Source organism: Perognathus longimembris, chromosome 11 (assembly GCF_023159225.1).
Source record: "Perognathus longimembris pacificus isolate PPM17 chromosome 11, ASM2315922v1, whole genome shotgun sequence".
Taxonomy (NCBI): domain Eukaryota; kingdom Metazoa; phylum Chordata; class Mammalia; order Rodentia; family Heteromyidae; genus Perognathus; species Perognathus longimembris.
Window position 1 is genome coordinate 6,398,535 of NC_063171.1, and position 22,098 is coordinate 6,420,632.

Here is a 22,098-nt window from a genome sequence, read left to right on the forward strand (position 1 = left end):
GGTACTACGGCATGAACTCAGAGCCTTGCACTCACTCTTAGCACTTTTTGCTCGAGGTCAGTGCTCTCATTGGAAGCACATATCCACTCCCAGTTTTATGCTGGTTAGTTGAAGGTAGGAGTCTCTCAGATTTGTCTGCCCAAGCTGGATTTGAACTGAGATCCTCAGATCTCAGGATCCTTGGTAGCTTGGTTTCATTTCTTTAAAAGTTCTCAAATGACCTGAAAATCCCATTTTTATATACATTTGGATGTAGCTTTCCAGGAATTGGTAAATTTGTTGAAACCTTTTCAATTTACTGGCATAAAACAATATCATACTTTATTCATTAATTTTTCAGAAAGATACCTACTGGGTCTTTTGTTTGGTACTTCTACCAACAAACTACCATGTCCAGATGCAATACCAAACTGCCATGGGTGCACTTAAGGAGTCATGTAGAACCATGACCCATCCCACTGAAGGTTATATTAGCTCACAAACCTCTCAATGGCCCTGGCTGGGTGGCACAGATACACACAAATCACTGGGGAAAATGCTATAGAAGTAATCAGCTTTGCCAATACAGGCTGCCACACATCTTTAACACAGTGTGTAATGTGGCATGAGGCTTAGAATCTTTTCTGTTTCTATATTTACAACTCAAACTCCTGGAGGTTTATGCAAACTAATGCAAAATGTTCTAACTGAAGGCAAAAGAACAAGATTTGCTTTAAATAGAGAATTCTAAAATACAGAAGTGTATACACAGGATCATATCTACTATCTACCTTAGAGTCTCAGTCTTGTTTGCCTAGGCATTGCTACAAAACATGGTTCTAGACTGTGCCCCAGTGAAGATCATACAGCACTTTGTGTGAAAGGCAAGAACTACTTTGGTGATCTGATATTTAACCTTGAGATAATTCTGAGTATTACTGGGAAGCTGGAACTTCCTCTTTATTAGTTTCAAAGAAAATAAAAAACCTCTGACTGGGGAGAGCCTTCCTGGGATTCTGGATAAGAGCATTGGGAGTTGCCAAAACAGATTGCAGGTGAGGATATATGACCTAGCTCAGATGGCAAAGATAAAAAGCTAGAGTCCTGAATCTGAGGAACATCAGGACTGATGAGGCGGAGACAAGGAACTGAGAAGAACTGAGTTCTCCTATCTGGAACATTTCTTGAGGTGCACAGGGAAGGCACAAGGTCTCCCATTCACATGCTTCACATTTCCTGTTCCCTGGTTCATCATGGTCATACAGAAGGGAAATGAGAGAAGGGTGACCTGAAGAGATGATGCCTAATGACTACCCATGGGAACAAGCCAATTATCACTTCCAAAAGAAGAGAACAGATTCCCAACACTGACCTGTGACATCTAGATGGAAGGAGACCTTCTGGCCCCCAGCCTCACAGCTGTACTCCCCAGCATCTGCCTTGCCTGCCTGCTGTACCACCAGCCTCCTTGTGCAGCCCGACGTCTCCACGTGCACCTTCGAGCTGGAGCTCAGCTTCTTCCCATCCTTGTACCAGGTCACCTCTGTGTGTGCCTGGGCCACCTCACAGCTCAGTATGGCACTGGCCCCAGCCTCAGCCTTCACTTTGCTTTTTGACTGTTGTTCCTTGGCAAACACCGCCTTGTGCTCTAGACACAGACAAGAACAACAAAGAATACGAGCCAGAACTAGGTTCATGATAACCATGATTAGCAGAGTGTTGTATGGCAGTACACAGAATTCCAAGCCATATATGACCAATGCTGTATGCTCTGCATCTGTGCACAGACAGGGTGGGAATAACCATTCCTCATGACAACCCAAACCTGCTCAGCACTTGCTAGTAAGCTGTTACTCTGTGAGAGGACACTGCAGCAGTCCAGCCATCTGACAACACCAGCTTCCTGAACCTCCTCACCAGGACCCCATTGGTTCCCTACCTCTCTCCCACCACTTAATGCCACAGACAACAGGACTCAAGTTGGGAGGAATGACTACCCTCAGCACAAACCATAGCACACATCTTTCTTTTTTTTTCTTTCTTTCTTTTCTTTTTTTTGCCAGTCCTGGGGCTTAGACTCAGGGCCTGAGCGCGTCCCTGGTTTCTTTTTGCTCAAGGCTAGCACTCTGCCACTTGAGCCACAGCGCCACTTCTGGCCGTTTTCTATATATGTGGTGCTGGGAAATCGAACCCAGGGCTTCATGTATACGAGGCAAGCACTCTTGCCACTAGGCCATATTCCCAGCCTCGCACACATCTTTCTTGATCAAAGCTACGGACCACCACAGGTCCAAACAGGGGCTCATAGAATTCTGGGGACCAGGTCTCAAAACTACCTGTGCTTATTATATAATCCACCATGACTACCACATTGGCATTACCAGGGTGCTCACCACCGTGAGCTCAGCCTGTTCACCTGCTCTGGTCTCCTAACAATGGTGCAGGCCAGGAAGCGTCTAAGCAGACCTGGAGGTGTGGGTGCTAAGACCCAGGAACACTGGGACCTTTCAGTTGGTCAAGCTGCCTGGCATGCCCTTAATTTTTGTACCTGCCACTGAGGGTCCCCCCCTTATTCAACTCAACTCTGAAACTGACCTGTGACATCCAGATGGAAGGAGACTTTCTGGCCCCCAGCCTGGCAGCTGTACTCCCCAGCATCTGCCTTGCCTGCCTGCTGCACCACCAGCCTCCTCGTGCAGCCTGATGTTTCCACGCGCACCTTCGAACTGGAGCTCAGCTTCTTCCCGTCCTTGTACCAGGTCACCTCTGTCTGTGCCTGGGCCATGTTGCAGCTCAGCGTGGCACTGGCCCCTGCCTCTGTCTTCACCTCACTGCGTACTGGTTGTTCCTTTGCAAACACTACCTTGGGCTCTGGGCACAGACAAGAGAATTAGACTATGGATCAGATCTGGGTTCATCCTACGACAGTGATGGTCAAGACAGTACTCCCTATGATTTCAAGAGCATTGTGTGGCCATACACAAAACTCCAAGCTCTTCTTGAACCATGCTGCATGCTATGTATGGAGAGGCTAGGGGCTACCAGTCTTCATCAGTCTGCAGCATTCCAGGTCCACTCTAGTATTTGTTGCAAACCAACTGGTATAGCCCAAGAGGTCACTGAAACCAGGCCTCCCTCCTGATAATACCACTTCCCTGATCTTTATGGACAAGACCCTGATCCTTCCTCTCCTCAGGTTGCCCAAGGTACCCAGGTCATCCATGGCTCCCTGTCTCTCATGTGCCAATCAAAGGCCATAGGAAAAGTGGAGGTGGGAGGGACATCTACCCCTTACTACACATAAGCAGCATACATATTTCTTGGCCAAAGTTATGGAGGAAAGCAAGGGAACAGAGTACCAGCTTGGGCCAAAAGGAGAAAGGTGGCTGAGCTATAATGGCTCCTTTCCCTAGCCTCGGGGGCAGGGTAGAAGAGGCAGACTCATAGAGAGAGAAGCTTTTGAGGATATCACAAGCCAAAACAGGGGCTTGCAGAGATCTGGGGAACAATTAGCAAGGACAGGCAGACAAACAGAACCTCTGTCACACACAGGACTCAATCTGCAGTCACTGGATATCACCTACTGCCATCACCTCACAGAACGCTCCTCAGATCAGACTAGACCTCAAACCCACCTGTGGTCACCACACAATTCCCCCCATGACCACCATGGAAGTGTGTATATGGGGTATGGCCAAGTTCAGATCAGCCCATCAGCCTGCTTTGGGATCCTGAAAATGGCAAAGGCCTGGGAGCCATTGACAGAGCTGAGGCCACAGATGCTGAGGTCCAGAAACCAAGAGGACACTGGGGCCTTTTGGTGATCTAAGCTGTCTGGAATATCCTTCATTCTCATACCCACCACTGAGGGCCCCTCCCCATTCAACCCAACTCTGACACCCACCTGGAACATCCAGGTGGAAGGAGACTTTCTGGCCCCCGGCCTCACAGCTGTACTCCCCAGCATCTGCCTTGCCTGCCTGCTGCACCACCAGCCTCCTCGTGCAGCCAGACGCCTCCACGTGCACCTTCGAGCTGGAGCTCAGCTTCTTCCCATCCTTGTACCAGGTCACCTCTGTGTGTGCCTGGGCTAGCTCGCAGCTCAGTGTGGCACTTGCCCCAGCCTCAGCCTTTACCTCACTTTTTGCTTGCTGCTCCTTGGCAAACACCACCTTGGGATCTGAGGATATACACAGAAGAACACATGGTCAGAGATACTAAGTCACAGAGGCCACCCAAGGGCAAGAAGACCTTGATATGACAGTGGCTAGGGATAGAATCTTCTCCAGGTTCTATACCAGCCATGTGGCTAGGATATGCCCTAACACCTCTCAGCATAAACTATGATAGTTTATCTGTATATCCTATCACCTATCTATAGGGCTGTTCAGATAGGACATTGACTGTCCTGACTCTTCCAGGGAGGTGCTAACATTATGATACATGTGCATGTGTTCTTGTCTCTTGGTGATAATTCAGAGTGTCCCATAAGCATGTTCTCACCACATGGCTGAGAATTCACCAGTCCCCATGATCTCATTGTTTTTTATCATGGTCCTCTGCTGTGTCTGGGAATTGGTGGGCCATTTGTGGCTCTACTGCCTTGTCCTGATAATAGAGTTCTGTGTAATACCTTGATCTGTTACTGACACCCTGTTGTCTTAATGTGTTATGTCTGAATTAAGTTTGGCCTACAGATTTTTCCATAGGTAGTGAATTATAACAGAGGTGGACACAGACACTTAAGGTATTCTGTTCCAACAAGACAGATGTCAGCTGTAATGAACCACACTGTGTCTATTTCACTTCCATTTCCTGTTTGGTATTTTTCCCTCTGGTTATAAACTATGACATGGCAAAGCAGAATATTATCAGCCAGCTCTAGAGTAGGCTCCTGTCTGGCTCTATCTGGGTTTGGTAAATACTCTCCTTTCCCCTCTTCCAACTATGTAGACTACACTTACTTAGCACAAGAAATTTCAATCACCCTACTGTGGATTGAAACTAAACATCTTTGATTTTTTCCACATATTCCTACAGATCTTTGCTGTCATTGTAACATTTGTAGTCTATATACTCTATATATCTTATATTAGGCTTACAGGACACCTTTGAAGCCATTTCAATCTTTTAAACTTTCATTTTCAAATCACTCATACAGTAAAGGTTTTCTTTATATTGGCTTTTTGTGGAATTCTTTCTCAACTCAGTCAACTAATTTGTGTTTTGGTCAAATCATGTCATCTGTGAATCTTTTTCAAAACTTTCATTGTATTTGCTTTTTTTTCTTTTATTTTTGTTGATGCTGGGGTTTGAATTAAGAGCTTGCTTGCTTAGCTGGCAGTTTACCACTTATGCCATACTTCCTACCCTGCTTTTTTCTGGTTATTTTGGAGATGGAGTCTTGCAGACTTTTCTGCCTTGGATGGCTTCAAACTGTGATACTCTGATCTAAGACTCCTAAATGGGTAGGATTACAAGCATAAGCCATTGATACCCAGCTGTTTTAATTATTTTTCAAGTAACTATGCCCTGGCCCAACTGGATAGAAATCTTCCTATTATACTTCCCACACTGATGGGATGACAGACATGTACCACCACATTGAGCTATTGGTTGAGATGAGGACCTTGAAAACTATTTTCCAGGGCTGACTTTGAACTGTAATGCTCCCATTTCTGCCTCTCAGAGTAGCTTATAAGTCAGTATTTACTTCTGAACTGGGCTATACAGTGTTGTTTGAAAGTAGAGCTAGTAGTGGATTACTTGTGTTGTTCTTGGTCTTAAAGTCAGTCTCTCAAGTTTTTACTGTCTGATATTTTTATGCAATATCGTTTATCAAGTTAAAAAAACGCTTTTCAGGGGGTACCAATTCTTGGACTTGAACTCAGTGCCTTTCACTCTGACCTGGCTTGTTTGCTTACAGATGGTGTTCTACTACTTGAGCCAGGCCTCCAACCTGGTTTGTGCTAATTAGAAATAGGCTCTCGTGGACTTTTCTGTCTAGGATGACTTGAAACCATAATCCTCTGATCTCAGTATTCCAAATAGCTGAGATTATAAGCGTAAGTCACCAGCATATTGCTCAAAAAAGAATTAATTATACTTCTGAGAATTTTATTGTATAGAAGCAGGTGTTGTGGCTCATACCACAATACCATCTTCTAGGGAGATGTATTTGAGGAGGACTGCAGGTCAAGGTTAGTCTAGGCCAAAACTTAGTCAGATCCCAATAAGCTAGGCATTTTGATATGCTTATGTGGTCTCAGCTATGTACTTAGGCAAGAGGACTAAGTAGAAGGGTCTCAATCTGAGAGAGGTCCCTGGCAAAAATGTAAGAGCCTACCTGAAAAATAGCTACAGCAAAAACAGGGTAGAGGTAGAGCTCAAGTGTTAGAATACCTGCCTACCAACTGTGAAACTTTGCAAATTCCACTACTGGGGAAAAAAAACACCCTAGAAAATTATTTTGTAGCAAGATTGATGGTAACTGTTTTGGGGGGGGGGATTTTTTTGCCAGTCCTGAGGCTTGAACTCAAGGCCTGAGCACTGTTCCTGGCTTTTTTTTTTTTTTTTTTTTTTTTTTTTGCTCAAGGTTAGCAGTCTGCCACTTGAACCACAGCACCACTTCTGGCATTTTCTATATATGTAGTGCGGAGGAATTGAACCCAGGGTTTCATGTATACGAGGCAAGCACTCCACCACTAGGCCATATTCCTAGCCCCTGTTGGTAACTTTTGTCAAATACTTCTTTTGAATTTGTAGTGTTAAGTATTATCCAATACTTTTTTTTTTTGCACTCATTGAAATAATGGAGTGCTAGAGCAGAAAGAGGTTCAGAGACAGCACCCAGGCCCCCTAAGTTCAAGCCCCAGGACCAGCAAAAATAAAGAAAGGAGGGAGGGAGGGAAGGAGGGAGGGAGGGAGAGAGGGAGGGAGGAAGGGAGGGAGGGAGGAAGGGAGGGAAGGAAGGAAAGAAGGAAGGAAGGAAGGAAGGAAGAAAGAAAGAAAGAAAGAAAGAAAGAAAGAAAGAAAGAAAGAAAGAAAGAAAGAAAGAAGGAGAGTTCTCAGAAGAAGTAAAAATGGCTAATAAACACATGAATAAATGCTTAACATCTCTGACTATAGAAAATGGAAATCAAAACAACAATGGAATTCCATCTGATTGCAGTCAGAATGGCTGTTATCAAGAATATGAATGACAAAAAAATGCTAGCTAAGATGTGGGGAAAGAATGCTAATACCCTGTTGGTAGAAATGTAAATTACTGAAACTACTATGAAAGTCAGTATGAAGATTCCTCAAAACCTAAAAATAGAACTACCCTATGATCCAGTAATATCTTCAAGGATTGTATCCAAAAATTGTGAGTTATGATACAATAAAGGCACCTGCACACAAATGTTCATTGCAGCACTTTTCATAATAGCCAAGTATGGAAACAACTCAGATGCCCCTAAACTGATGAATAGATAAAGAAAATATGGAATATATATGATAGAATTTTATCAAACCAGCAGGAAGAATATTTTATCATTTGCAAGGAAATAGATGAACCTGGAAAAATCATACTGAGTGAAGTAAGTCAAGCTTACAAAGGGCACATGCTTTCTCTTCTATGTGAAAGTTGGACCTACAATATAAACATATATGAAAACACCTACAAGGAGATAATTTTTTTTCAAATTGACTGAAATATGGTATACACAGAAACAGGTTTTCATAGTGTAACCCCTTTGAACAACTAACAAGATAGTTTACCAAAATGAAAAACAGGAAACTGAAACATGTCTTGTCTGAGGAAGAAAAAGCTAAGGGAAAGCCGGTAGATGAATGAGAGAAGAATGATGGGAAAATAAGTCATACTACTCAATGTATGTATATATGTGTAAATAGAAGTAGGAAGCTTGAAAATACAGATGGGAATGAGATAGATGGGAGGGACTTGAAAATGATGGAAGAGATGACACAGATTAAGATTCATTGTACATATAAATGGTCATATTAAATTGAAATCCCTTTGTGCACGTATTTCAAGATAATAAAGAAAGGGAGGGGGAAAGTATTTTGTTTCACAAATAAGCCTTGGTACTATAACAGATTGGCCTAAAATATGAGTTCTTATTTTCTGGTAAGATTTTAGTATTGATGTTATACTACATATATAAACAGAATTAGGGAGTATATCTGCTTTATAATCTCTTAATCTCTGTGAACATAAAATAATTAATTTTCAGAATGTCTGGAAGAAGATACACCTGGAGTCACTTGGCTTAGATATTATTCAGTGATAATTTTACTACCGGCTTTACTTTTTTTTTTGTCAATCATGGGGCTTGAACTCAGGACCTGGGCACTGTCCTTGAGCTCTTTTGCTCAAGGTTAGCACTCTACCATTTCAGGCCACAGCACTACTTCCAGTTTTCTGGTGGTTAATTGGAAATAAGAGTCTCACAGACTTTCCTGCCTGGGCTGGCTTTGAACTGCAATCCTCAGATATCAGCCTCCTAAATAGCTAGGATTACAGGCCTTAACCACCAGTGCCTGGTGGCCTTACTTTTTGACAAGTTATAGGCCTGCATCTTTTCCTGTTTCTTCTTGGATTAGTATTGAGTTGCTTTTTTATAAACTGGATAACTCTGTTGAAAATTCTATTTCCTTAAATAAAATGAGGCCATACTCTATAAAAATAATGTGGGTTATACAAGGCAAACCGTTATATACAGGTTGGATATTCCTTATCTGAAATACATGGGACCAGAAGTGTTTCAGATTTCAGATATTTTTTTGGAGTTTGTAATATTTACATATGACTATATAGTGAAATTTCTGAGGATAGAACCAAGTCTAAACACAAAATGTATTTGTGTTTCATATACATGTAAACACAGAGCTTGAAGGCAATATATAATCATTTTAATGTATATGAAATAAAACTTCATAGTATGGAATTTTCTACTGTGGTATCATGTTGGCACTCAAAAAACAAAGTGTAATTTGGAAGCATTTTGGCTTTCTAAATGACAGACACTAGACAGTACTGACACAACACCAACTATTACATGGTAGCAATCAGGTGTAACTTGAACCACAGCCAGCATGTAAGTTTCCTAAAATAAGAAAAATGATGTTGTTTCTCATACTTCTCTATGAATCAGCCACAGAGACATACAGTCATTAATGAAATGTCATGAAATAAATCTTGGATGGCCAGTGTGAAATTAATCCATCCCAACCAAAGTGTGCCATTGTGCCATAGCTACTTATTCTCTACCATTTCTAAATCTGTAAGTCACCCAGGTGCCAGTGGCTCATGCCTGTAATCCTAGTTACTTAGGAGACTGAAATCTGAGAATTGCATGCAGTTCAAACTTAGCCCAGGAAGGAAAGTCTAAGAGACTTTTATTTCCAATAAACTACTAAAAACAACAACAACAAAAATGAAAGTAGAGCAGGTCTGGGACAGTGTCCAGGCCCTGAATCCAAGCCTCAGGAATGGTGCACACACGCAAACACACACACACACACACACACACACACACACACACACACACACACGACCTCTAAATCTGTAAGTCAAATTCTCAAAGGAATTCTCATGCAGAATATTCAAGCTGGGAATGCTGTGTGGCACAGTGGTAATTTGTTTGCTTTATACACATAAGGAGCTATGTTCCATTTTCAGTACTGAAAAATAAAAAAATAAAATCCAAAAGAATATTTTCATTGAACACAAAAGAAAAACAAGATTTGTTCTTTGGAAAAAGAGCTGAAAATTCCCACAAAGGTAGCACAGCAATGTCTACCACTCCACTCTTCTTTTGATGATATGCATAGACATGCCATTAAACATGAGTCTAGATTATGCCATGAAATAGGGCACACAGACTCTATATCCATGAGAAAAAGGGAAGTGTTCCAGAATACTTAACTGAGCATTAATACCCACATATTTAATGACAATAATATTCTAAATAGGATGGATTTACCCTTACTCTGTGCTAAAAATTAGTCATCTCAACCTCTCCAGTTTTGAAATCATTTTGTGTAAGAGGAGTACATAGGAGAATTATGAGGAGAAACCCCAAACAGAGACATCTGGTCTACCTCAGCTATGTGCATCAGGTATGATTAGATTCTAGGGCATTTCTGGATATATGCAGGAGATATGAGATTGAATATTACAGTGTATAGATTCTGCCTGAGAAACACAAGAAGATCCTAGACTGCTGAACACATACACATACATCAAAACACCTCTTGGCTCAGCCATGGGAATGAAGATGGGCAGAAGGAGGATAAAAGACATGCAGACATAAAACCTAGGAGAGAGTTCCAGGATCTGACCTGGTTATCAGCAATGTTTACATTTCCTCAAATCAAATGCAACTGGTAAACAACCAAAGGACTAACCTGCAACATCCAAGCAGAAAAAGACTTTCTGGCCCTCGGCCTCGCAGCTGTACTCTCCAGCATCTGCCTTGCCTGCCTGCTGCACCACCAGCCTCCTCGTGCAGCCTGATGCTTCCACACGCACCTTCGAACTGGAGCTCAACTTCTTCCCATCCTTGTACCAGGTCACCTCTGTGTGTGCCTGTGCCACCTCGCAGCTCAGTGTAGCACTGGCCCCTGCTTCGGCCTTCACCTCACTTTTTGCCTGCTGCTCCTTAGCAAACACCACTTTGGGCTCTGGGGACAGATAACAATGAGTGCACAGAGTTACATATGACATCTAGGTCAGGAAGTCCTCAGGAGAAAAAGACCTAGACTAGGTGGCTGGAAGGTAGAACCTTCACTGTGCTCTGTATGCCCAGAACAAGTCTCTCTTAGCACACCACAGTTTACCCACACATCCTGCATGATGGGGTTGTTTCAGAAAGGACAATGTGACACAGTCTCCTATAAGGAGCCAATGCCGTTGTGATGTATGTGCACCTGCCTACAGATGTCATTGAGGACATCACCCTCTGAAAGAATTCATGTCAGCCTCCCAGAGTGAAGTAGTTCCATGAAAATATTATAAAGCAGCAAGACTAGGCCATCTCCAATCCGTGGTTACTGTCTCATCATGTGGTCACTCCCACTGCACTTTTACCACCTCTACAATTCTACCATTATGATGTTGCCACTACATACCACAAGGGCCTCACAGGAGTCCCTGGTGCAATGCCATGCTTTTGAATACAAATGAGCCTGTAGGATATAAGACTAAATGGAAAATGCCATGCTTAAAGAGACAAATGCTACATTTTGATATTTTGTTCAATAATTTTTCTCATTTATCTAAGTCTTATAATTACATTTAGATTCTCAGCCTTCAACTGATGTGTGAGTCCATGTGTTTTTCTTCCAACCCATGCACCTTTTATTGTGCTCCTCATTTTCTGTCCAGTGTTGGAGGGAAGACGACAGCAGGCTTTATGTGCTGTTCTTTCATCTCAATGACAAATCTTCCATGGTTCTCTTCAAATGTAGTATTACCTAATGCTTTCCACAGTAATTATCAAAATGTATACAGTGTCTTGAGAATTGTGCAGGATAAATTGATGCTAAATTTTATCAAACATAGCTTCATAATGTTAAATTTAATTGAATGTTGTTATTCTGTATTGGTTGAGGCAATCTCATGATTTACTCATTCATCTAACTATGTCATTCCCTCTGAAGATTTGCTTGTGTGTCTGAAACTAAAGATATTTATTATACATGTGCAAGCTATGACTTGTAGCATAATTGTTGGGGATTCACGCTGCCCTTCCCCTAGCCCTGGGGCAGTGTGGGAGGGAGCCCCTCCCACCTTCCGGCCTCAACCGGAAGAGAAGCAAGCGGTCCCCGCCTCTTGGTTCAGCCACGTGTCTAATGGCGGAGGCCTGGCCCTTGGGGGATTGTGGTCCCCACCCACAGAGGAAGTTTCATGACATCATCTGATGGGCAGCCCAGCTCAGCTAATCAGTTAGTCACCCCAAGTCCCTCCCCTTCCGCCTTTGTCACCGTAATAAATTCTTCTGCCCGCCCTCTGGACGGGTGAGACATATGGACCATCGAACTGTCTCCCCGATGCCTCTCTCTGCCGCTGCTCCTGACACGTGAGGGGACGGGGGGGGGGAGGGTGTTTATCGGCAACCTTTCCTCAATTTAGCGTAATCCATGAGAACATGCTTTGTTCCTTCTGCCGGCAGGAGGAATAAAAGCCAAGTGTTCTTTCATAGTTTGGGATCAGGAATTCCCCCGGGAGATGGGGGAAAGGGGTCCAGAGCCCCCCAACAATACATTAGTATTGTCCTTTGCAGACATGATGAGTTCAGTTTGCTGGTCTTGTCCCTTGATATAAAAGACAAGACTATAATATGCATTCTAGTCACTGGCCAAATTATGTGCAACAGAAAATATTTTAGAGAGTTTATTTATTTTTGTATCCTACTTAGAAGAATCTCTGTGAATATGGAATTTTTTATTTTAATCAGCAAATAATCACATGCATTTGTGAGGCAAATTAGGCATTCCCATATGTATGAACACAGTAGAATGATCTAATCAGGGTGGTGAGAATATCTATTACCTGGAATATTTATTATTTCTGGATAGTGAAAATATTTCATGTATTCTTGGTATACCATTAAGTACTATATTTTACATACTCTTAGTAGCTACTTTGAATTATATGATACATTATCAATTGCAGTCATCTTGCTATGCAATAAAACACTAATAATTTCCTACTAGACATTTTGTTGTGATTTACCATTGGTCCCTTGGACTTTCATCTTTCTCTACAATAAGATAGTTTTGTGGGCCCTTTCTGAAAAGGCTTCTCAAATTCCTATTTCCCCCATGTCACTTGATGACTTTCTAGGAAATACTGAATGATCATAATTTTACAAACTTATTATCATAAAATAATTTGTCATATTCTCTTAAAATGAAAGTTAGCAAACACACAGATTTTTTTTTAAATCTACACACTCTCACAAGCCAATGCAGAATGGAGCTATAGTGAAGTGTCACCCAGTGACACTCAGGTGAATGGAGAACCATAGCCATCTGACATTAGATGACTTAATGACTTAGTTAAGGGAATTGAATGTATTTCTGAGACAGCTGTGTAACTAACTAGCTGAGATAAACCATTAGAAGTTCTGTTACATAAACGCCACCTTGTGGACAATTGCTCCCTCTAAAGGAACTCATTTTTCAAGAATGGAAAAAAAAATGTCATAAAGCCACTTGTACTTTGACTATTATAAACCAAATTCCAAAGGGAACACTAATGCAGAATGTTCTAAATTGCCTTTGGAAAATAAACATCATTGCAATCTCCTAGGAGCATGCGCACCAACACTCTGACACTGCACACACAGATCCTGCAACAGGACAGGCACCATGGCACGTCAACTTCTATGTATGGGAAATGAAGGAAGAATCCAGACACCTAAAACTATATCAGGCAAGTTTTGGTTTCAAGATAATGTCAAGCATAATGAGGTAGTCAAAACTCCCCTCATTTTATTTCAACGAAATAGAAACAAGTCTTGCTAGCAAGATACCTCATGTGTTGCCTAATCAAAGAATGCAGGAGCTGTCAGACACTTGACAAAACATTCACATACCCAAGAAAAAAGCACACTTGTCCCAAGTCCCCTGCACCAGGCAGAGCCAGGTACATCCCTGGACACCCAGAACGAGCACAAGGCTCCAGGAGCTGCTGAAATACATAAGAATGCATTGTATAGAGATGCACCTCTTATTTACACCATTCCCATTCCAGTGCTCACAGTCAAGCAAAAACAATGTGAAAGATGAAATGTCACAAAGCCTCTTCTTTGTACAAAAAAAACTCACCTGCAACATCCAGGTGGAAGGAGAACTTCTGGCCCCCGGCCTCACAGCTGTACTCTCCAGCCTCCGCCTTGCCTGCCTGCTGCACCACCAACCTCCTTGTGCAGCCTGACACCTCCACGCGCATCTTCGAGCTGGAGCTCAGCTTCTTCCCATCCTTGTACCAAGTCACCTCTGTCTGAGCCTGGGCCACTTCACAGCTCAGTATGGCACTGGCCCCAGCCTCAGCTTTCACCTCGCTTTTTGCCTGCTGTTTCTTGGCAAAGACCATCTTGGGCTCTGGACATAGACAAGAGAGTGAGGCAGGGTGCCAGTGACTCATACCCCTAATATAGCTACTCAGGTAGCTGAGAAATTAGGATCATGGTACAAAGCCACATTGGATAGGAAAAGCCTATGAGAGTTTTAACTCCAATTAACCACAAAAATCCAGAAGTACAGCTGGCTCAAGTGGTAGAATTCTAGCCTTGAACAAAAAGAACTCAAGGACAGCACTCAGGCCCACAGTTCAAGCCCCAGTACTGGCACAAAGAGAGACAAGACAGCGATAGAGACAAAGGCAGAGAGAAAAACTACAGAATAAACCCAAACTCTCCTCAGAGTCTAGAGCTCACCTGAGCCCAATGATGGCCGAAACAAGCCCCTCCCTGATTAAAAGAGCACCGTACAACAACACACACGATTCTAAGCTATGGGTGGCCCACTGTTCATGCTCTGTAACTGTATATGGAGAAGCCTGTGGGTAGTCAGCCCTTGTCACATCCCTGAGCACTCCAGACCCCTCCAGAACTGGTGATCTGTTGCTGCTTGTGTGGTTACAGCCTCCTGATAATACCACCTTCCTGATCTTTGCAGACAGGATCCTGACCCTTTCTAGCCTCAGATTGCCCAAAGCCCACCAATCACCAATGACCTCCCAACTCTTTCCCACCATTCAGGGGCCATGGGCAGTAAGACAAATGGAGTTGAAAGGGATATCTATCCTTGGTACCAACAAGCAGCACAAATCTTTTTGGTCAAGGCTAGAGAGGTTAAACTAGGGAGTAGACTGGGCCAAGAGGGAAGGAGACTGAAATTTGGTGTCTCCTTTTCCCAGGCTCACAGACAAGGCAGAGATGGCAGACATGCAGAGATGGATGTGTGAAAATATCACAGACCTAAGCAAGAGTTTGCAGAATTCTGGAACTGGCTAATAGGGCAGAGTGAGTGTCTGCCACCTGCAAGTCACTAGAAGGATCCCACTACACAATGCCCCCATGACCTCAATGTCAGAGCAACCACAGTGCATAACATGGTGAACTCAGACCATCAGCCAAATCTGGACTCCTAACAATAGCACAATGACCTGGGATCCACCAAGCAAAGCTAAGGACATGGATGATGAGACCCAAGGACCTAAGTGGCGTTAGCTGCCTAGTATGTCCATTTTATACCCACTACCAAGGGCCCCTCCCTATTCAACCCTACCCTGACACCCACCTGCAACATCCAGATGGAAGGAGACTTTCTGGCCCCCGGCCTCACAGCTGTACTCCCCAGCATCTGCCTTGCCTGCCTGCTGCACCACCAGCCTCCTTGTGCAGCCCAATGCCTCCACGTGCACCTTCGAGCTGGAGCTCAGCTTCTTCCCATCCTTGTACCAGGTCACCTCTGTCTGTGCCTGGGCTACCTCGCAGCTCAGTGTGGCACTGGCTCCTGCCTCCATCTTCACCTCACTTTTTGCTTGCTGCTCCTTAGCAAACACCATCTTGGGTTCTGAGGACACACAGGGAGGAATACATGGTCAGAGATACTGACTAGGCCACAGAAAACACCCAGGGGCAAGAAGACCTTGGTATGACAGTGGCTAGGGGAATCTTCTCTAGGTCCTGCACCAGCTGTGTGGTCAGTACAAGCCCCAACACCTCTCAGCACAAACTGCTATAGTTTATCTATGTATCTTGCTACTGTTCCATGGGCTGTTCAGGGAGAACACTGGCCCAGTCTCAGTGCACAGGCTCCTCCAGGGAGGAACTAAGGTCATGATGCATGTGTTCCTGTCACTCCATCACAATTTAGGGTCTCCCATAGGTATGTCCTCACCACAAGGCTGAAAATCCCCATGCCTCACACTCCGCTGCTCTTAACACCACTAACTGCTGGATCTGGAGAAAGTCTAGAGCACCCTCATAAGTGAATTAATGCTGGTCTCCAAAAATGGATTGAGTCTTACAGAATGCAGTAGGCCCTGCAGGAGTAACGTGTTCTTTCAAGAGCAGATTGTTAAAAAAAAAAAAAAAAGTCCATACATTTGGCCCCATCTGAACCTGGCAGGCTCCCTCTCTTTTTTCACTATGGTGTAGAGCTAAGACCCTTACACCCCAGTACCATGCTGTTTGCAATCTTCCAGCCACCAGAAGAGTAAGCCAAATCTAGTTCTTTCATTTATCATTCACCCAGCTTTGGTTAATGTTGTTATAGCAACACAAAGCAAATTAAAACAAATATCTTCTAACTTAGCTGCTATTCGTTTTAATGTAGTCGGGTGTGTAGTCTGGATAGTCTGTGATTAGTCTGCTTATTTCCCATAAGAAATATTTCCTTATCTTGAAGTCATTCAGCAATTCATGTCATCAACTAAGGGGTGTTGAGGTCTCTAATTCACCTGGAATTGGTCTCTACGGTGTGAGCTACTACACAACTTTTTGTTTCCATGTGGTATCTGTGTTGTGTACTATTTACATATTTGTGAGTGTATCTTCTTGTTCTATTCTTAATATTTCCACAAATGTGGGCACTTTCCAGTATATTTTATATAACTTATCAACAGAGCCACTGAACTTACAGATTTCTCCATAAAGAAGGGTTTCTTTTCTTAATTTCTGGATACATTTCTTTAGAAGTCATAGGACTAGGGCTAGGAATATGGCCTAGTGGCAAGAGTGTTTGCCTTGCATACATGAAGCCCTGGGCTCGATTCCTCAGCACCACATATGTAGAAAACGGCCAGAAGTGGCACTGTGGATCAAGTGACAGAGTGCTAGCCTTGAGCAAAAAAGAAGCCAGGGACAGTGCTCAGGCCCTGAGTTCAAGGCCCAGGACTGGCAAAAAAAAAAAGTCATAGGACTATTTGTCTATTTCTTAGTTTAAGAAACTGCTCAATTTGTCAAAACTTTCCAAACTTCTACTGTAAAATGTTGTCAATCTCAAAATCACATTTTAGAAAGATACATAGTGGGTGTGAATCCTACACAATCACAAACCATTCATATAAATGCAACACCAGCTACATGCTGGTACCTAGGAGCCTCTGTGACAACACACACACACACATACACACACACCACATACACACCACACAAGTCATATATATATATATATATATATATATATATATATATATATATATATATATATATATATACTCCTAGCTAAGAGCTTCCTTGTGATAGAGAGGTAGATTTAGTACACAACTAACTAGGAATCTTTATGAATGGATCCTGTTTGACCAGTCAGCAGCTACTACTATAGTAACTCATCTTTAAGTGTTTGAACTACTTATTTCTTTTTTTTTATTTAAGACCTTTATTAACATGTGCTTGCAGTTTGTTGACTTCTTTGAAAAAATCAAGTTGTAAACTTTTATTACAAATTTAAAATGAAGTTCTTAAAAATCTCAACTTGACCAGATATGAAACAATTTAAAAACCTTTAAAGGTGTATTGAGAAAACCCAGGCTTTAAAAAAAAAAAAAAAGTTTGCCATTACCAAAAAGAGACTTCAGATAAAAATAATAAAAACCCCATGCTGCATAGATAATGCAGATAGTTCTAGTTATCTGGTCAACAGGGCAAAAAGCAAGCACTTAAGGTCTTCAGCTCCAATCTTCTGTTCATTTCCTGTTGCTGGAATTTCATATTCATTTCTTCTTGTTGGATGACTAAACCGGATGATTGTAAAGATGGTAAACCGGCATTTACTCAGCCCCGCCCTGCTCAGCCTCGAGAGGGGACAAATTCTCAGCTGGTGGATCGGCTACTTTTGTCTCTTTGCCATCTTGTGGTTTAGGGTTCTCTGGGCATCTGTGTCGGTAATTGAAGTTGCCGCGGTCCGGACGTTGAGGTGGCTGCTGACCTTGGGTCTCATCTCCTTGATTTTCCTTATCCTCTTCATTACCCTCCTCTCTAGGCTGTCTTTGGCTAGGAGGGCCTCTGCGGATTCGTGGTCTATAACTCCGATACATATTCTGTCTCACTGGTCTACCTTGTTCTCCTGCACCCTGGTTGTCAGCCCCCTCCATCACTTCTCCCTGCGCAGGAGAGTTGGAATACTGTGGTCGACGCCCATAGGGTCTCCGCATGTAACAAGGTGGGAACCTTCGTCTGCGATAGGGCCGGCGTTGTTGGGCCTGGCCTTCGGGAGCACCCTCTGATCCTTCATTCTTTTCCCCACTCTCACTGTTCTGGTAATTCTGCTGGTAATTGCGTGGAGGACACCTACGACGTGGATAGCGTCTATAATGCTGCTGCATAGTTACTGCCTTGAACTGGAATGCCACCAGGACCTGTAACATTTGCTGCCTCCGCACCCTTTTCTCCTTCAACAACATCAAACTCCACAGTCTCTCCATCTCCTACACTGCGAAGGTACTTCCTGGGGTTATTCTTCTTTATGGCAGTCTGGTGTACAAATACATCTTCCTTGGTGTCATTCCTGTTGATGAAACCATATCCGTTCCTTACATTGAACTATTTTACTGTTCCCAAAACCTTTGTTGTGATGACTTTTTTTTCCCTGCCGGCAGGCGCCACCAATGTGAGGCTTCCCGCCAGGGCCGCTCCCTGCGCCGCTGCCCGCAGTGCCAGGCTTGGTGTGGGCAACGCTGAGGGTGGGGGCGGCGGGAGGCTGCTGGGTCTCGCCTTGCTGCTCATAGTTGTGGTGATGGTGACTGGGGCCAGGCGGCTCCTCCCGGGGTGTGATGGTAACTAGGCCGGCGGCGGTGGGGCTGCTCCGGGCTCCCTGCTTCCGCTCTCCACTCCCGCTACCGATAGAACTCTTGAACTACTTATTTATTTCCACTTCTAAATGTATAAACTTACTTGAAGAAGAACTTCTGACAATGTTTTAACTAAAGGTAAAAGAAAAATTAGATTTTCCTTAAAGCTAGAGTTTCCAATCCCCAGGTGTAGCATGGGTACATATCTACCAACCCTTGGTTTGCTTTGCACAAACATGGAAATAAATCATAGATGCAGATCTTTCTCTATGTAGTGAATGCACTGAGAGAACTTCCATCTCCACAGGAAAAGACAGAAGAGCATCACCAAACCTAAACTTTGACAACCCACAGTTCATTCTTTAAGGAATTCCAAGGATGATTATGAGGCCAAAATGTCTTCCTCCTCTAGGTGAAACCAATTCAAGGATCTTTCTCAAATGAGCATCCCCATGTGGTTCTAGAACAGACACCTGGGTCACAAGGCCAAATGCAGCGAAAGTCCTAGACAACAAATAACATCCACAGGGCTCTCAGCGGGTGTTCATGAGGAATGGTTAACCACTATTACATACAAACATCACTCAAATTGTATGAGCAGAGCCTCCCTGGGCTCAGCCACAGGAATGAACATAACAGGCAGAAGGAAAGGAGACAATAAAAGGAAGTCTAATATAAAGAACATAGTGGTCTATCTAGACCATCAACCAGTCTCACATCACCTTGAAACAAAGCTAACAGTGTGCTAAACACTGACCTGCAACATCCAGGTGGAAGGAGACCTTCTGGCCCCCGGCCTCGCAGCTGTACTCCCCAGCATCCGCCTTGCCTGCCTGCTGCACCACCAGCCTCCTTGTGCAGCCCAATGCCTCCACGAGCACCTTCGAGCTGGAGCTCAGCTTCTTCCCATCCTTGTACCAGGTCACCTCTGTGTGTGCCTGGGCCACCTCACAGCTCAGCATGGCACTGGCCCCAGCCTCAGCCTTCACCTGACTTTTTGCCTGCTGATCCTTGGCAAACACCATCTTGGGCTCTGGGGACACACAGGGAGGAATACATGGTCAGAGACACTGTGTAGGTCAGGCATTGTTCAGGCACCGCATTTGCTGTGTGCCCAGAATAAGCCCCTGTGCTCCCTGTCACAAGCCCCCAGGGCTGATCCACACATCCTGCCACTGCTCAATGGATCTGTGCCAGGGACACTGTGAAATAGTCTCTGTGCACTGACTCCCACAGTGGCTCTCTGGTGATTTGCCTTGATGGCACACAGGGTTGAGACCTTCTGATGTTGATTGCTGCAGTGTCTACTCTTTGTGTGTCACTGTTCAAGGATGACCTCCAATTTCACTAGTAATGTCTGGGTTTTAGGTCCTTATTTATTTAAATACCAAAGTTTTGCCGGTTACATGCATTTAACACTCTCCCTGTCTATGTGCCTTAACTTTTCACTCTGTTATGGTGTCTTTTGATGGAATAAATTTGAGGGGAAGAGGTGTTTTTGTTTGTTTACACAGGAAATCATTTCACTGATTGTATGGGCAGTGCATTTATGTTGTGGTTATGAACCCATTCATTATGAGGAAGTCCTTAAATAATCTGTATGACTAGTTAAAACCTATTTTCTTTCTCACTGAGGTGGCTGACTCAAGTATTGTTGATTCTCACCTACAGCTTAAGGGAGACATACAAGACTATTGTATTTTTACATATCAGTATGACCTCAGCACTACTCAGCATAGACCTCTTTCCAACTCCCACTAGCTCCATCCTGGTCCAAAACCTTGTGTTTTAATTCTGACTTGGGGTAAAATTAAAGCTCCTATGATTTCTACTAATTAAAATCTTCATCAATTTATATCAAAACATTTTAATAATTTCCCCCACTGAGCTCTTTGTTGGACCTAGAATATGAAAAGTAATGTTTTGAAGCTACTGTACATATTTGAAAGTTTTCCTTTTTCAGTGTTTACTGCTAATATATGGATATTCAAGCCTTTCTCATATGATGATTTCTATATATGGTGCTCTTTCCCAAGACTTTCATTAAATAAGAAAAATAATTAAGCTTTTGGATTTATTTTTCTAGGCCTGGGGTTTGGACTCAGGGCCTGAGCACTGTCCCTGGCTTCCTTTTGCTCAAGGCTAGCACTCTACCTCTTGAGCCACAGCACCGCTTTTCTGTTTATGTGGTGCTGAGGAATTGAACCCAGGGCTTTGTGCATGCTAGGCAAGCACTCTACCACTAAGCCACATTCCAAGACCATCTTTTGGATTTTTTAACTGATAGTCTTCTAATCTGTAAATCTCACTCTCAATTTTCTCAATCTTACACCTCTCTGTTACTCCTCTGTACTGTGTTATGCCCTGAATGGACAGTGACAGAGGGCTTCTCTTCTTGTCCTTGACTGAGGCAAATCTCTCACCTGAGTCAGAATGTCAACCCATTTCCCAAAATAGCAACAACTGTTGCTGCATTTCAAAGCTTTCTATTTATGTCATGAATTGATGCTAAATTTTGTCAGGTATTTTCCAGGATACTTACTAATCCTAAATTTTATCAATACGTTTCCTGCCTTTACTGAACTCTCTGTGTGCTTCTCTTATAATCCATCAACATACATTACTGTGATCTTCTGTATTTCTAATGTTAAATCAACTGCAGCTTCATGAGCTATGGCTTTCATTGTAGTATATGGTCTTTGTGTATTTTAGAATAGTTTGCCAATATTGTGCTCAATATTCTGGCCTTGCCACAAATGAGAATGGCCTGTAACTTTAGTTCTGCCTGGTTTCTCGGTAAGATTTTGAAAGCCATGCCATATGTCTACATAAAATGAATTGGAAACCATATCTCCTTTTTCTTATTCCCAGGAAGAATCTCCATAAGCATGGGACTTTGGGAACAATTTACCAGCCAAATCACTGGGCTTAACCTTTCTCTATGAAAAGAATCTTTTCTAGGGCTGGGGATATAGCCTAGTGGCAAGAGTGCCTGCCTCGGATACACGAGGCCCTAGGTTCGATTCCCCAGCACCACATATACAGAAAACGGCCAGAAGCGGCGCTGTGGCTCAAGTGGCAGAGTGCTAGCCTTGAGCGGGAAGAAGTCAGGGACAGTGCTCAGGCCCTGAGTCCAAGGCCCAGGACTGGCCAAAAAAAAAAAAAAGAATCTTTTCTAAAATACTGCTTCCACTTATTTGAAGGTTATGGTGCTGTTCAAGTTTTCTATCACTTCTTTGTCATTTTTGATAAAATTATATAGGAATTGACATAACCTGTCAATTTTTTGCCATAAAATAATTTGTTAT

At 43.2% G+C, this 22,098-nt stretch overlaps 2 protein-coding genes across 14 annotated transcripts in view; both read right to left on the minus strand.

Moving 5' to 3' along the window:
* The window catches only part of Obscn (obscurin, cytoskeletal calmodulin and titin-interacting RhoGEF), a 141,294-nt gene that overhangs the window by 87,073 nt on the left and 32,123 nt on the right, over positions 1 to 22,098 (minus strand). For 11 of the 13 annotated variants that reach the window (XM_048356732.1, XM_048356728.1, XM_048356725.1 and 8 more), the window contains exons 15-21: positions 19,548 to 19,823; positions 15,295 to 15,570; positions 13,819 to 14,094; positions 10,393 to 10,668; positions 3,884 to 4,159; positions 2,575 to 2,850; positions 1,352 to 1,627 (exon numbers count right to left, since the gene is read on the minus strand). In XM_048356732.1, coding sequence (XP_048212689.1) covers positions 1,352 to 1,627; positions 2,575 to 2,850; positions 3,884 to 4,159; positions 10,393 to 10,668; positions 13,819 to 14,094; positions 15,295 to 15,570; positions 19,548 to 19,823 — 1,932 coding nt within the window. The remainder of the gene's footprint in view (positions 1 to 1,351; positions 1,628 to 2,574; positions 2,851 to 3,883; positions 4,160 to 10,392; positions 10,669 to 13,818; positions 14,095 to 15,294; positions 15,571 to 19,547; positions 19,824 to 22,098) is intronic. The other 2 variants (XM_048356734.1, XM_048356727.1) reach the window with 2 other exon arrangements.
* Positions 17,369 to 18,583, minus strand: LOC125359162 (Y-box-binding protein 1-like). Its single transcript, XM_048356737.1, has one exon. The coding sequence runs from the start codon at positions 18,422 to 18,424 to the stop codon at positions 17,771 to 17,773; it is 654 nt and encodes a 217-aa protein (XP_048212694.1). The 5' UTR covers positions 18,425 to 18,583; the 3' UTR covers positions 17,369 to 17,770.

What these genes read in the sequence shown, in the direction of transcription:
- LOC125359162 (XM_048356737.1), bottom strand. Translation starts at nt 18,424, where the DNA reads ATGGAGAGACTGTGGAGTTTGATGTTGTTGAAGGAGAAAAGGGTGCGG.